The 16,737-nt window shown below is 40.9% G+C and overlaps 1 protein-coding gene across 7 annotated transcripts in view; it reads left to right on the top strand.

Annotated features, from left to right (window-relative positions):
* kirrel3a (kirre like nephrin family adhesion molecule 3a) overlaps window positions 1–16,737 on the top strand; it is a 638,457-nt gene that overhangs the window by 315,745 nt on the left and 305,975 nt on the right. For all 7 annotated transcript variants that reach the window (XM_087976494.1, XM_043676912.2, XM_087976497.1 and 4 more), the window contains exons 2-3: window positions 11,301–11,450; window positions 14,130–14,279. In XM_087976494.1, coding sequence (XP_087832620.1) covers window positions 11,301–11,450; window positions 14,130–14,279 — 300 coding nt within the window. The remainder of the gene's footprint in view (window positions 1–11,300; window positions 11,451–14,129; window positions 14,280–16,737) is intronic.

Below are 16,737 nucleotides of genomic sequence, written 5' to 3'. Positions count from 1 at the left end.
AATAGTTTAGTAACTCAATTAGTTGTGTAATATCACATTTAAGCAACTTTATCCTAAGTTAAAATGACTAAAGGGAAGGGAGCCCGCAGCTCTCAGCAAGCAGGAACCCCTCCCCCACACTCTCCAGCTGCAGCAGAGGCGTCCACAGCCGCCCCGGGGGACCTACCAACAGTAGCAAGTCTTGCAGAAATGCTTTCCAAGCTTGACTCGAAGATCGATGCCTTTATCGTCGAATCCAGAAATCGTTGGGAGTCGCTCTCGGCCGCGCTGCAGAAGCACGACCGTGAAATTGAAGAAATTCAATGCCGAGTCGGAGGGGCGGAGTTAAAGGCCGCGACCTCGGAGACAACCGCTCAATCGGCCGTGGATCAGGTCCGGACTCTCGAGCAGCGAGTCCGGACCTTGGAAAATCATATTGACGACCTCGATAATCGAGGTCGTCGAAAAAATATTCGTTTGCTGGGCTTTCCCGAACGGGAAGAGGAAGGCCAGCTTACAGCATTCCTGGAGCAGTGGCTGCCACAACTTTTAAATCTGCAAGCTGGATCAGGCCAGGTAAGGGTGGAATGGGCCTACCGGGTAGCAATACGCGGGCCTGGCTCGAACCAGTGCCCACGCCCGGTCCTGTTCCGGCTGCAGAGCTACAGGGAGAGGCAGATACTCCTAGAAGCCTCTAGAAATCTCGGAAAAGACCCCCAAGCTATGATCTACAAAGGATCCAAGATCATGCTATTTCAGGACTTTTCCCTGGCTCTGGTTCGAAAGAGGAAGGCATTCGACGAGACGAAGAAGCGTTTAAGGAACTTAAATGTTCAGTACTCCTTACGCTACCCAGCGATGTTACGTTTTAACCATGAAGGATCCGTATATAACTTTGGATCACCAGAAAAGGCTAAGGAATTCTTGGACTCTCTTAGATAAACTGTAGGACATAATGGATGTTGGTCTGCCTTTCCCCCCCTCCCCCCGCTTTGGTTTATATCCCCTCCCTTTTCTTTTTCTTACCTTACTGCTTAATATTATCATGGGGGGTGGGGAGAGGGATTTGATTTTCTCCCCCCCCCCCCCCCCCCTTGGAGTTGTTTTCTGTTATTATTTTATGTATATATGAGGGATGTATGTATATGTGTGTGTGTGTGTATGTATGTATATATATATATATATGTGTATGTGTATGTATATATATGTATATATATATAAGCTGGGGGATTTGGTTAATGTTGGTGGGGGGAGGTGGTTACCTTATTCGATTTTACCTCTGTCTTTAGGAGCGGGGTTGTTTTTCCCTTCGTTATTTTGTATTATCATATTTAATTATTATTTGTTGAACTGGTAATTTTATAGTTATATGTTTATATATGGTATTAACATTACCAAATATACCCAGGTGTTGGTAGGGGTGGGGGTGGGGTGCTCACTGTTAACTCTAGCTTTGTATTATATTTGAATTTTCCTCATTTTATTGAGGAGTGCCTGGGTCAAGGGTGGGGCATTGGTTGGGAGAGGATATGAGGGATTTTTGGAGAGGAAGTGACGCCCCCTGGGAACAAGGGGGAAAGTCTCCACTTAGATACATTTTATATTTTTTTTATTTAGAAATAGTTTTTTACTGTATTGTTGTGGGTGTATTAAAGAGGCTTTATTTTTGTAAATTTTACATGTTCCATGCTCGGGATGTTCTGGATAGGGTTCCCCCTCCCGAGGGGTCTCGGATTGGCCCAGAGGATTATGGTTGATCAGTCGGTTAAGTGGTGCACCTGGAATGTCAAGGGGAGTAATTCGCCACTTAAAAGGAAGAAAATATTATCAAATCTTAAGAAGGAAAGAGTTGATATAGCTCTCCTACAGGAGACACACCTGTCAGATAAAGAACACTTGAAATTACGACAGGGCGGATTTGATCAGGACTTTTTTTCTTCTTTTAGCTCAAAAAGCAGGGGAGTTGTTATTCTTGTTCGGAAGAATTTCCCTTTCAAAATCCTAAAGCAGATAAAAGACGAATCTGGACGATATATCTTGATTAAAGCCCTCATAAATGGAGAGGAATATGGGATTTTAAATTTGTACTGCCCCCCCCGGCACACCCCTTTAAATTTATAACGGAAGCCTTTTCAAAATTGATGGCTTTTGATGCCCGTCATATAATTATAGGGGGAGACTTTAATTATATTATGGATCCGGAAATAGACAGGATTCCTAAGAGTACTGCAGGAGTATCTCCCAGATCTAGACAATTGATGGATCTGAACAAAGAATTAGGAATAGTAGATGTATGGAGATGTCTTCATCCACAGGGTAGAGATTTTTCTTTCTACTCTAATCCACATAAATGTCATACCAGAATTGATATGTTTTTTGCCCCCTCGATTTTTTTTAAATTCCATATCATCCTGTAAAATAGGTAATATAGCAATTTCTGACCACGCTGCTGTATATATGGAAACTAAGGCGAGGAACAGTGGGACATCCCCTCGGCATTGGCGTATGGACCCCTTCTTAATGAAAGATAGTAAATTTGTAAAGTACTTCTCTCAAGAATTTAAAACTTTTTTAGAAATTAATTCAGGTACAGCTAGCAACCCGTCAATGATGTGGGAGACCATCAAAGCTTACACGCGAGGCTTGATCATCTCCTACTCAGCGACCCAGAAGAAATTAAAGGGAGAACAACAGCGTCTGCTTGAAGCCCGCTTAAAAGCGGCTGAAACAGCATACACTGATAGACCTTCTATTATTAAATTGCAAAGGATTACAGCTCTTAGGACAGCTCTAAATACTACACTTACTCAAACGGCTAAGAGGGAAATATTATTTGCAAAGCAAAGGTTATATGAATATGGCGACAAACCGGGTAGATACTTAGCATTTCTTGCAAAGAAAAAAAAGGCCCCTCAGACTATTATGTCTATCAAGGAAAGTACGGGTATTTTGACTCATGATCATAAAAAGATTAATGCGACCTTTAGAGAATTCTATTCTGAGTTATATAAATCACAGGATTGTGAAGATAGGACGAAGAGGATGCAGTCATTTTTTAAAAATTTGACTTTTCCAGACCTAACTCCGGAACAAGTATCGGTCCTAAATGCTCCTCTTACACCCCAAGAAATAGTTGATGCAATTAGGCACCTTCAAAATGGTAAGGCGCCGGGCCCAGATGGCTTTCAAGCTGAATTCTATAAAGAATTTACAGAAATACTGGTTGGTCCACTTATGGACATGTATAACTATGCATATAGTCAGGGCTGTCTCCCGCCTTCGCTGAAAGAGGCAAATATCTCTCTTATCCTTAAAAAAGGAAAGGACCAGAAGATTGTACATCATACAGACCAATATCCTTGCTAAATGTAGATTTTAAAATCTTCTCTAAAACCTTAGCACTGAGATTAGAAAGGATACTGCCACATATTATAAAGGAGGATCAGACGGGGTTTATTAAGGGCCGTAGATCATCCAATAATGTTAGAAGGGCTCTGAATATGATTCAAGCTTGTCATCAGGGAAAGATACCAGGAGTAGTGGTCTCATTAGACGCGGAAAAGGCATTTGATAGGGTCGAATGGTCATATTTGTTTTACACATTGGAGAGGTTTGGTGTTGGACAGGTGTTTACCAAATGGATCTCAACATTGTATAGTGATCCCAAAGCAGTTGTGGTTACCAATGGATTAGGCTCGGATAGCTTCAGTGTGGGTAGGGGCTGCCGTCAGGGATGTCCCCTCTCGCATTGTTATTCACGCTAATAATTGAACCACTAGCAGAAGCTATACGAGCTGATCCTAATATAGTGGCCCCAAGGATTGGTACAGGTAAACATAAAATTACCCTTTATGCAGATGATGTTCTTCTATTCCTCAGTAACCCTTTGATGTCCATACCTCGCTTAATCCAAGTTATTAATACATTTAGTGCATTCTCAGGCTATAAAATTAATTTTTCAAAATCGGAGGCTATGCCAATGGGTGGCCTTGCTGTGATACCCCGCTTAGCGGACGGTTCCCTTTTTCCCTTTCGCTGGTCCCTGGAGGGTTTCTTATATTTAGGCATTTTTATTACTCCAGTATTTGGTCAGTTGTATAAGGCTAATTTTGTGTATTTATTGGAAAGGATAAGGCAGGACCTCCAGCGATGGGGAGACCTGCCAATTTCCTGGTTGGGTAGAATAGCATTAATCAAAATGAATATCCTGCCCCGTCTCCTATATCCTATGAGAATGCTTCCAGTGATGCTGCCGAGGACGGCTTTATGTAAATTATACGGCTGGCTGAGTTCCTTTATCTGGAATCATAGGCGGCCCCTCATTAAGCTGAAGAAGCTACAGCTTCCACAGGCAAGGGGTGGATTGGACTTCCCAGATTTTAGGAAATATCAATTAAGTTCCCTATTAAGTTACATAGCTGATTGGGTCTTGTCTGATCCACAATCAATCTGGTTGGACATCGAGGCTTCTCAAGTAAAATACCCACTTATTAACCTTTTATTCTCAGACAAGAGGAAAATCATTACAGATCACTGTAAAAACTCTATAATACTGAATACAATCAAGGCTTGGAATATAATGCGGCAAAATGAGGGTAATTCACATAAAACATCCCCCTATGCACCGATAGTGGGAGCATGGGGATTCCAACCGGGGTTAACAGATGCCACTTTTAAACTCTGGAGATCCAGGGGTATCTCATGTCTCGGGGATTTATTTAAAGATGGGGTCCTGATGTCTTTCGGACAGCTGCGTCAGAAATTCGGATTACCCAATGGAGACCTCTTTCGATACTTCCAAATTCGAGATTATATACAGAAGAAGACTACGTTATTAGATAGTTTTTATAAATCCGATAGAGAATGTAGTGTCCTACGACCAGTGGGGGTATCTTCCGTCAGTACTATTTATCATTTACTACATGATGAAGTATCGGGAGATATGGATAATCTGCTTAAAACATGGGATCAGGATCTGGGACTAGAAATCTCCACAGAAATGTGGAATGATATCTGGGAAAATGCTAGAAGAATTACTATTTGTAACAGAACCCAGGCTATCCAGCTGAAGATACTTCGTAGGGCCCATATAGCACCGGTTCGATTGGCAAAATTTAAGGCAGGAGCATCTCCAATGTGTCCTAAATGCAAAATAGAGGTGGGCACTCTTGTACATTGCTTATGGACCTGTCATAAGATCCGTAGATATTGGACTAAAGTAGCAAGTACCCTGACAGAAATTTTAGGAACGGAAATAAAAGTGGATCCCGTATCTCTCCTCTTGGGCTTTTCAAACTTTCCCTCCCTGGACACGTACGGGAAGAGACTATTTTCTATTCTTTCTTTCTGTGCAAGGAAAAATATTTTGATGAACTGGGTGGCGGAGGGCCCCCCTGGACCTTCAAATTGGCACAGACTAATTATGGAATGTATTCCCCTTGACTTCCTTACAAATATGGTGCACCGAAAGACCGAATTATTTTATAAAATATGGCAGCACTTTTTGAATTACATAAATACAGATATTTCGGCTATCCTAACAAGGGCTTTTATTTAATTGAGATTACAAACCTGGCTGGTCCGCGGCCCCTCGGGGGAGGAATCCCGCACGAATACGGGTTTTATCATATCTGATGCTAACACATCCCGAGCATGTAAGAGACTTAAATATACACCCTGGTTAGTTGTAGGTTAGATTAGTAGATAGTTGAGTTTTGTTTGTTTGTTTTTTTTTCTTTTCGGTTTTTTTTTGTTGTTTTGTTTTTTTTTTGTCAAATTTTGGCTATTGTATATTTGAGCTAATTGTATATCAATGTTTATATCTGAGAGTTTTGTTTATTTTTGTAAACTTGTAAAAATGTTAAATTTCTAATAAAAATATCTATAAAAAAAAAACAAGGATGCAATGTATTCCGAATACAATATGTCCCCGGCACATGCATATTTCAATAACTCCATGTGATAGAGTGATTCCTGGTGTGTAGAGAATGTGTATTGTAGCCATCAGAACTGAATGGTAACTGTGAGGATTGATGTATTGGCTGGTTACTGGTGACAGTGTGTGAATATGGTGGTTGGATTTGGAGGTTATGTGATGGATTTGGACAGGTACATGAATAGGAAAGGTTTAGAGGGATATGGGCCAAACGAGGCAAAGGAGACTACTTTAGTTTGGGAAACCTGGATGATATTGGACAAGTTGGACCAAAGGATCTGTTTCTGTGTTGTGTGACTCCATGACTCTATGAGGACTGCCATGGACCAGTTGGGCCAAAAGGATGCATTCTGTGTCAATATCTGATGTATTTATATGTTATGCAAGTATTGCACCATCTGGTACTTCACTCTGGAGCAGCAGTTAACTCAAGGACAATCAATATCCTCCTGCCTTTGAAGCATTGGCATCTGTTGAAACAATTAAAATCACAATAATATAACAATAAAGAAAAAAATCATTACAAGATTGAGAGGGATTTGGGTGTTGGTTGAGTGCAATACTTTGAGAAGTGCTAAGTGGTGTAATGACTTGGAAGTGCCATTGTTGGTCTGGGGTGTACAAAATTAACAATCACACAAAACCAGGTTGTAGTTGAACAGGTTTATTTGGAAGCACTAGCTTTCGGAGCGCCACTCCTTAACCGTCTGATGAAGGAGCAGTGCTCTGAAAGCTAGTGCCTCCAAATAAACCTGTTGGACTATAACCTGGTGTTGCGTGATTATTAACTAAATGGTGCAATGTATACCATAGGGAGAGTTGGGGACAGAAATAGGAAGATTTTTACTTGCAGAGCAATTTTTGTATTCCTGAAAACACTCGCGTGCACCTTGAATGCACACATATACAGATCTATGCACACACCAAACATTGGAGCAAAATTGCAGATGCAACCTGGGCACCAGATCAACTTCTTTGCAAACTGACATTCCCCCCCACCCAGGCAAAATCAGACAAGAGTAACGCTTCAGGGAAATGCAGCTCACTGATTCAGACTACCAACTGTCTGATAGACTGAGCTCCACTCCATCACTCCACATCTCGGAATCACACAGAGTTGTAGATTCCAGCAACAACGTACAAAAATAGATCTATAGGAGACAACTGAAGAACAAGAGCATGAAAATGGAAATAAAATAACTAACTGAATAGCTTGACTTCATAGTTTGGCAAGCATGTGGTTTTCTCTTTGATTTTCTCCACAGTACTCCTGTCCTGAGAGCATTGCTGGGTGCTGGGAATCTATTCCTCTCATGCCATGTTGAATGATGAGTGTCAATAGGTTACTTGCGGCATCACAGCCAAATCCAACCTTGTCTCAAGCTGACAGTATCCTGTGGAGTTTACTGGGGAGAAATGGGGAATAGGAATCCCTTCACAACTTTCCCTCACTACTCTGTGAACTGCTTTATCAGTTGTGTTGTCTGAATGATTGGGATCATCAAACTATTCAGTGTAGGATTTAGACTCGGGAGATTGGTATCTGACCAGTGTGAGCCTTGACTGAAAGGTGAGGAGTAAGAGTAGTTCTGAGGAAGGGTCACTCAACCTGAAACGTTAATTCTGATTTCCCTCCACAGATGCTGTCAAACCTGCTGAGCTTCGCCAGCAATTTCTGTTTTTGTTTCTGATTTATAGCATCTGAAGTTCTGTCATTTTTTTTTTGGGTACAGATGATTGGCCAAAATACCAAGTGAAAAATGAGGAGACGTTTTGTTTTCATGTGGTGAATTGCCATGACCCGGAATAGACATCGTGAAGTGGATCCAGAAGCAGATTTGATCATAATTTTAAAAATTAAACTGGTTTTATGGCTAAAAAGGAATGAGTTGTAGAATGATGGAAATCGCTCAAGGAGAGAAGACTTGGTCTATATCCAATTAATCCTTCTATATACTCTCGAGTGTCCCTGTGTCCATGTTTAGGATGGAGATCAGAACATTTCACAGAACTCAAATAATGATCCCATAAAGGATCTGCCATAAATTCCCTACATCTACTTTCTAATTCTATCTCTCGAGAATGGCTTGTTAAGTTTCTTTCATGAGTTATGGGTGTCACTAGCTAGGCCGGTACCTATTATCTACACCTAATTGCCCTTGGGACTGTGGTGCTGAGCTGCCTCTTTGAATTGGTGCAATCATTGTGATGTACGGACACCCCCACAACGTTGTCTGGAAGGGAACTCTAGAGGTTTCACCCAGTGATATTGAAAACAGGATGGTGTATGATTTGGAGGGGAGATTGCAAGTGGTGGAGCTCAAATACATCCACAGTCCTTGCATTTTCATTAGGGGCAAAGTACTGAGCAAATTATTGGAACTCAAGGCAGCCAACTTTCTAGGGCCTCAGGGCCTACATCCTAGGGTCTGAAAGGTAGTGACAGTAGAGATAGTGGATATTGATTATGATATTCCAAAATTCCACAGATTCTGAAAGGGTTCAGTGTATTAAAAAATGCTAATGCAGCACCCTTTTTCGAAAAGGAAGAGAGGCAGAAAGTGTGAAACTAGTTCAAGGTCTGTCATTCGGAAATGGTTGTAATCCATTATTAAGAAAGTAGTAATGGGGCATTTGGAAAGTCAAATACGATTTATCAGAATCAGCATGGTTTATTGAAGAATAAATTGAGTTTCACTAATTTGCTAGTACTCTTTCAAGATGAAGATGAAAAGTACAGAATAGGGATCCTGTAGATGCAGTACATCTGGACTTCCAGAAGGCATTTGATAAGGTGCCATACAAAAGGTTAATATGCAAGGTAAGGTCACATGAGGCGAGGTGTGATATTTTAGCTTGGGCAGAGCACTAGATAACTAATAGAAAACAAAGTTGGTTTAAATGGGTCTTTTCCCAGTTGGCATGATGTACTTAGTGGGATGTGACATGGTTTGATCCTTGGAGTCCCACCATTTCCAATCTAAAGAAGTAACCTTTACAAAATTTATTCATCTGTGGGATGTGGGCATCGTTGGCAGGCCTGCATTTATTACCCATGCCTAGTTGCCCTTGAGAAGGTTGTGGTGAGCTGCCTTCTTGAACATAGCAAATAGGTGGAAAGTAAGTTATAATGAAGAAATAAGACATTTACAAATGGATATGTATAAATTAGGTGAATGGGCATTTTTTTCTAAAGGGATGGATTTAAAAGTGGGGAAGTGTCATTGCAATTGTACAAGGCATTGGTGAGACTGCATCTGAAGACCTGCGTACAGTCTTCGTCTTGAGAAAGGATGTAATTGCAGTGGAGGTAATTCAGAGAAAGTTCACAAGATTTATTCCAGAGATGCAAGTCTTGTCTAGTGAGAAGCGTTTGTGTGGTTTAGGTTATACTCGCTCAAGTTTTAAAGGATAAATGATCTAACTGAGATGTATAAGATACTAAAGGAGATTGATGGAGTAGAGATTGAGTGGATGTTTCCTTTTGTAGGGCAATCTAGAATGAGAGGTAATAGTTTTAGGCTAAGAGGTATCAAATTTAAATCAGGAAGAAGAACTGCTTCTCTCAAGGGGCCATGACTCTGTGGAATTCACTACTCTAGATTGCATTGGATGCAGGGACATTGAATAACTTTTAAGGAGGAGATAGACATATTTTTAATTAGTAATGGATTAAAGAGATATGAGGACTAGGAAGGAAAGGGAGGTCAGGCATGATGGTATTATATGGCACAGCAGATTAAGGGCCTGAATTCCCTCTTCCTGCTCCTAGTTCTTATGCTCTTATGTTCTAGGTAGTAGAGGTAATGGTTATAAAAGGTATTGTCAAAGAAGCTTTGGTGAGTTAGTGCAATGCAATGTATAGGTGGTACATACTGCTGCCATTAGCATGGATGGTGAAGAGAATAAATATTGAATCCAGTGGATGGTATGTCAACCTAATGGATACTTTGTCCTGGATGGAGTTGAGCTTCTTAAGTGTTGTTGGAGCTGCACTTATCCAGGCAAGTAGAGAGAGCTCCATCACACTCCAGACTTGTGGCTTGTAGATAGTGGACCGGATTTGGGAAGTCAGGAAGTGAGTAACTCACTGCAGAATTCTCAGACTGTGACTCATTCTTGTAGCCGCTATGATATCGCTAATTCCAGTTCAATTTATGGTCAATAATAAACTCCCGGACTCAATGGGACTCACTAATGGTAATTCAATTCAACATCAAGAGAAGGGGGCTGGATTCTCTCATTGGAAATGATCACTGTCTGGCATTTATGTGTATGTGGCTATGTTAACAAGACTGACACTCACAACATAGGCAATCCAATGTCAGCCATTATGTAAAAAAAGGCTTAAGAACAGAAAACAGCAAGTCATGGTAAGGGTTGTTTTTAAGATACTGGTCTTCCCAAGGTTCAGTGGAAGGACCATTACTTTTCTGATATATAGAAATTTTTTGGATATTGGAATGGGGGGATAAAATTTAAAAGTTGACCACTGATGCCAAAATTGAAGGTGTGGCATGCTATAGAGATGATATCAGTTGACTGCTGCAGGACAACAGAATGGGCAGGCAAATGGACTTTAGAAAGCGAGAGGTGATGCCTTTTGGGGAAGGCAGTATTGAATTAATGACATGGATTTAAAGATAGTGCAGGACCGAGAGACATGGTGGTGCACATGCATTGATCAATGAATATGGCTGGACATATCAGAAAGTAGCTAACAAGGCAAATGGGATCCTGAACTTCACAATTAGTACTTATAATGAAACTTTATAAAACTACAATGAGAGTATTGTGTCCAGTTCTTGTCACCCCATATTTTCGGAAGTATGTAAGGCTTTGAGATGGTGCAGAGGAGATGTAAGAGAATGCTACCAAGAGGAGAGAGTTCAGCTATGAGATTATATTGGAGAAGCTGGGGCATTTTTCTTGAAGTAAAGGAGATTAAACATAGATTTTATGTACAGTAAATCCACACTTAAAGTCACAGCTGTGCACTCAAAATTGTAACCTTAAATGAAACATTTTTTTAAGTGGAACAGATTTTTCAAAATAGAATTATATTTTAGAAAACTGCCACAATTTGCAATATTAAAAATTACACAACACCAGGTTATAGTCCAACAGGTTTATTTGGAAATTTAAGCATTCGGAGTGCTGCTCCTTCATCAGGCAACTGTGGAGTAAGATCATCAGACTTATGATCCTGCTTCATAGTTACCTGATGAAGGAACAGCGCTCTGAAAGCAAGTATTTCCAAATAAACCTGTTGGACTATAACCTGATGTTGTGTAATTTTTAACTTTGTCCACCCCAGTTCAACACAAGGACCTCCACATCACAATTTTCAATGTTTAATCACATTTTGATCTGTTCTTCCCACCAGGCCATGCTTCCTCGTTTACCCTACAGCCTGAGGACAGAGTTGTAGTCGCAGGACACCCAGTCACATTGTCCTGTGCAGTCGCAGGGTATCATGGGATTGTCCTGTGGACAAAGGATGGCCTGGGATTGGGAGTCGAGAAGCAACTGCCAGGTAAGGAGCTGACACTGTGGTTTGGCTTTGGGCACTCCAGGGTACAGTGATGTTTTAACTACTGCGAGATGACAGTCAGTTAATCACAGCGAGTAATTACATACGTCCATGGAAACATAAAAAGTCAGAGCAGGATTAGGCCATTTGACCCCTCAAGCCTCTTCTGTCATTCAGTACGATCATGGCTGATCATCCAACTCAATACCCTAATCCTGCCTTTCCCCCATCCCTTGATCCATTTAGCCACAAAAATTATATTTACTTCCTTTGTGAAAAGACCTCAATCGCCTTCTGTGGTAGTGAATTCCACCGGCTTGCCGCTCTCAGGGTGAAGATACTTCTCCTCATTTCAGTACTGATCCAGAAACAACTCAGCAGAGTTGATGATCTGTTGTGAGGTGTTAGCAAGTACTGAATGATAAATGAATGTGTTGTGCATTTAGGATCTGGTTCCCGGCTCAGGCCCATTCAATATCTTCACTAACTAAAGCAGGGGAATAATAAGGATGTATCATTGAGAAATCTGCTTGGATAGAGACTGGTGGTTTCATTAAAAAACCCTCAAATGTTCATCCTGACAGGCACCTTCTTCCCCCAACAATGGGAAGGGAAAGAGAGTCACCATTATCCAAGTGGATAATTCTTCACTGTCAGTCAAGAACAAAATATTGATCCACTACCAAAATGATATTTGCAATAAATAAGTGTTTAAGGAGTGTGAGAGAAGACACTGTGTTGTAATGCAGTGCGATTCTTCTATTTTGTTTGCATAACTGCTAACCCTACATTTTTGGAGACTCCGACAAAGTGTGTTGAGTTCCAGTCCAAATTCAAACCTGGTGGACAATGGAATGTTCGCCGAAAGATAAAGGGGAGATGCATGAACTGACAGAGAAAAGGTATGGGGAATGGAACTATGCAGCTAGTGAAGGAAAATATATGCAGTTCCTCCAGTTGTTAAGGCTGACTGTGAGTTGATCATAAGAGTAGAGTTTACAGGTCAAACTAGAATGACTCCCAGTTGGATTAATACATCAATATGAGATTTGTTAAGGGAATCACTGGGCATGGAGCAGTGAAATTCTAAACAAATCTTCTAACGTCGCAAACCTGTTTAACAGACAAACACTGTTTGATGTGCACAATAATCAATGACTTAGTAATCATTCTTATTAAAACACATTAATTAGTGTTTGGAGAAGTTGCAGTTTCTATCTCCTATTATTACCCTGTAGGACTAAATACTGTCAATAGAATTCTGCAGTGATGAGTCAATGTAACAGAGTTGACCCAAGTGGTGTAAAGCAGCTTTTGTTGGTTTTGTGACAGCCATGGCTCAGTTCGTTACATCTCTCAATCATAAGATTTCTCAGTTAATTTCCCTCTCCAGGGCTTGAGCTTAAAAAATTAAGGGTGACTATACAGTGCCCTACTGAGCGAATGCTACTAATGCCAAAGGTGCTATCTTTCAGATGAGACAGAAACCAAGACCTGCTCAGTGAACGGTCATAAAATCTCACCTATGACTGAATCCTAGAGTCATAGAGATGTACAGCACTGAAACAGACCCTTCGATCCTACTGTCCATGCCAACCAGATATCCTAACCTAATCTAGTCCCATTGTCAGCACTTAGCCCATATTCCTCTAAACCCTTCCTATTCATATACCCATCCAGATGTCTTTTAAATGTTGTAATTGTCCCAGCTTCCACTCCTTCCTCTGGCAGCTCATTCCATACACGCACCACCCTCTGTGTGAAAATGTTGATCCCTTAAGTCCCTTTTATATCTTCCCTTCTCACCCTAAATCTATGCCCTCTAGTTCTGGACTCCCACACCCGAGGGAAATGAGCTTGTCTATTTATCCTATATGCCCCTCATGATTTTATAAACTTATGTAAGGTCACCTGTCAGCCTCTGACACTCCAGGGAAAACAGTCCCAGCCTATTCAGCCTCTCCTTATTGCTCAAATTCTTCAACCCTGGCAACATCTTTGTAAATCTTTTCTGAACCCTTTCAAGTTTCACAACATCTTTCTGATAAGGAGACCAGGATTGCACGCAATATTCAGAGGCTTTGAAGAAAAGCAGGCAAATTTTCCCTGATGTCTTGTCAAATATATACTCAGTAATCAACATAATTAAAAGTACAGATTACCCCATTGGTATCACATTGCTGCTCACGGGAGTTTAACGCATGCAAAGCCAGCCGCATTTCTGACATTGCAATGATGATGATGTTAAAAAAAACCATGATGTGGAGGTGCCAGTGTTGGATTGGGGTGGGCAAAGTCAGAAATCCCACGAAGGACTTGACCTGATGAAGGAGCTCCACTCAGAAAGCTTGTGATTTCAAATAAACCTGTTGGAGTATAACCTGGTGTTGTGTGACTTCTGATGAGGTTAAAAAGCACTTTCATGCTGCCACACTTGCTGAGGTTCTCCAACAATTTGTGTTTTTGTTTCAGATCTTCAACATCCACAGTTCTTTGTTTTACTAAAAAGCACTCTATGGCTATGAAGCCCCTGCCTGTGAAAAGTGCTTTATAAATACATGTCCTTCAATCTGATTATTTTTTATCAGGTTTTCTGTTAACTGTGAATTAAACAAATTCCAGTCCATGTGCCATGCCCAGAGCTGAACTGAAAGTAATTTTACTTCTTTTTCTCTCTTGCAGGTTTTCCACGTTATTCCATTGTGGGAGACCATGCAGCTGGCGAATACAGCCTTCGCATCGATAAAGCAGAACTTATTGATGATGCAGTGTACGAATGTCAGGCAACACACGCAGCCCTGCGATCCCAACCTGCTCGGCTGACAGTACTGAGTAAGTTGTGCATGTGTGCACTGTATATGCCTGCAGACTGCAGCATACTGGCAACATGTGGTTGTAAGGAGCCTGCTGTTCAGTCAGGATGAGTTCAAAGGCAGTATTGTGAATCTGAATTGAAGCTTAGTTCAAGATCCCTACTGTTACAGGACTTCAAAGTAATTGATTGCTCAGTTGCTTTGAGACCACTCTGAAAAAACCTGATAAGGCACTTTATAAACTTAAGTCTTTTTATATTATCCATATACTTGAGCCAAATTTATAAAATGAAGTTAACACACATTTTACGCATTCACATATCCGCGTCCAGAGACACACACATTTGCACACACATATATACGGCTGTTCCTGCTTTTACTAATTAAAGCCTGGGGCACCCGACTGAGCTTGAGTACATAGCTACAATAGTAAGTTGGGGCCCATATAAATTGCTGACAAATTGAAACATTTGTGCATATTTCCACAGAACGAATCATGAAGTTGAAAGACATTTTACTGCCCAATTCACACAATGTAGACTCCCAAATTATTTCCAAGCTAAGAAGTACATATTTGTGCTTACTTCTGTAAAACCACCACCTTACTTTCTGAATGTCTGTCCACTGCCCTAGCTCTGAGCCAGGAGCCCTGGGTTCAAGTCTCACCTACTCCAGAGGGGTGGAATAGTATCTCTGAATGGATTGCTTGAAAATATCTCCAGAAGGTCAGTGTAGACTCAGTGGCCTGATTGGTCTCTTTCTGCATTGTAGGGATACTGTTATTTGCAACATCCACCAACAGTCACAGCTGAAACCTGCTATCCCTCGGCTATAAATGTCCGTGGGAAAAATTCCTGATGAAGGGCTTATGCCCGAAACGTCGATTCTTCTGCTCCAGTGATGCTGCCTGACTGGCTGTGCTTTTCCAGCATCACACTTTCGACTATAAATTTTTGACCCTCTGTCATGATTGCATGCTCTCTTTTGATTCCATCATGGATTTTATTTTAATTATAGAATTCCTACAGTGTGGAAACAGGCCCTTAGGTCCAACAAGTCTACACTGACTCTCTGAAGAGCATCCCACCCAGATTCATTCCCTCTGCATCCCTGAACACTATTGGCAAATTAGCATGGCCAATTCACCTAATCTGCATATGTTTGGATTGTGGGAGGAAACCAGACCACCTGGAGGAAACCCATGCAGACACAGGGAAATGTGCAAACTCCACACAGACTGAGACTGGATTCGATCCCAGGTCCCTGGAGCTGTGAGACAGCAGTGCTAACCGCTGAGCCACCGTGCCACCACATTATGGCTGTTGCTGGCTTGGGCAGCAGTGTAAGAAGGTAGTGGTGAGTTGTTTCCTTGAAACATTGCAATGCATGTGGCATCAGTATGCCCACTGCTGTTTTAGGGAGGAAAGAGCTAACTGGAATTGTAAGGCAGCACTTTGGAAATTTGTGAAGGAAGGGAAACCAACTGTAATAACTGCCCAAATCTTAGTTATGGTTAATGACATCCAGCACTCTGATCAAAGTGAAGTAATCAGCACTTTCCTTTTTATGTCCAGGGACTGTTTTAAGGAAAGCAGAGTCACAGTACATATCTACTTGTTTTCAGCCAAAATGATGCTGCCTGTACTATGCACCATAAATAACCCCAAGTGTCAACATAAGTATCAATGATTGGCACATGATCAAATACAAAAAGAAGTTAAAAAATGCTTTCTTGTCGCATTGAGCACTAAAGCTTTAAATAAAATGCTATTCACATTTTATTCCAAGAATGCAATTTTGAAGATTTTTCTTTTGTAGTTTTACAAATAATACTGTTTCATATGTTCTGCGAAATTTGCAAAATCATCTGCAAAATCCACTCCTATACATAAACACCCACACGCAGGACAAACCTAGCTTATTTGGAGCTTTGGATGCAGGAATTTATGAGCATGCTTCGAATATTGGTTAATGAAGGGAGCAAAACAGTGAATGAGAGTTTGTGAAGCCAGGGGCATCACAGTGCATGCTGGCTGGTAAACAGCACTAACATTGACCAATAAGTTGTTTTGTGCAAAAGTAGCAGCAAAACTCAAAGTGTGAGACATTAATCACACAGTACAATTTAGTATATGTGAAGCCAACACACTTTAAAGAGTTGTAATACTTGAATATAGCTGATATATTTTGTTAAAACTTATCTTGCACTCATTAGGATAATTCACAACAAATACCAATTCAATTGCATTAGAGGAGAGTTCTTATTGGTTGGAATTGGCGTCCAATTAATAGAAGCATTGTCATAGAAATTGCACCTTTTAACAATGACTGGTAGTTAACTGCCAAGATTTATTTAAATTTTAAATAACTCAGGTTGACTATGATTGATCAAGACATTTCCCTGAGAAATGAACAGAGAATGGTTGTCACTTACTTTATTGCATGGAACTGGGACAATGGATGTGCATGTTCTTTGC

This window comes from Chiloscyllium plagiosum, unplaced genomic scaffold, assembly GCF_037043375.1.
Source record: "Chiloscyllium plagiosum isolate Xiang-an unplaced genomic scaffold, Cpla_swu_hap1 HiC_scaffold_29, whole genome shotgun sequence".
Lineage (NCBI taxonomy): Eukaryota > Metazoa > Chordata > Chondrichthyes > Orectolobiformes > Hemiscylliidae > Chiloscyllium > Chiloscyllium plagiosum.
This window is presented reverse-complemented; position numbering and strand designations above follow the sequence as displayed.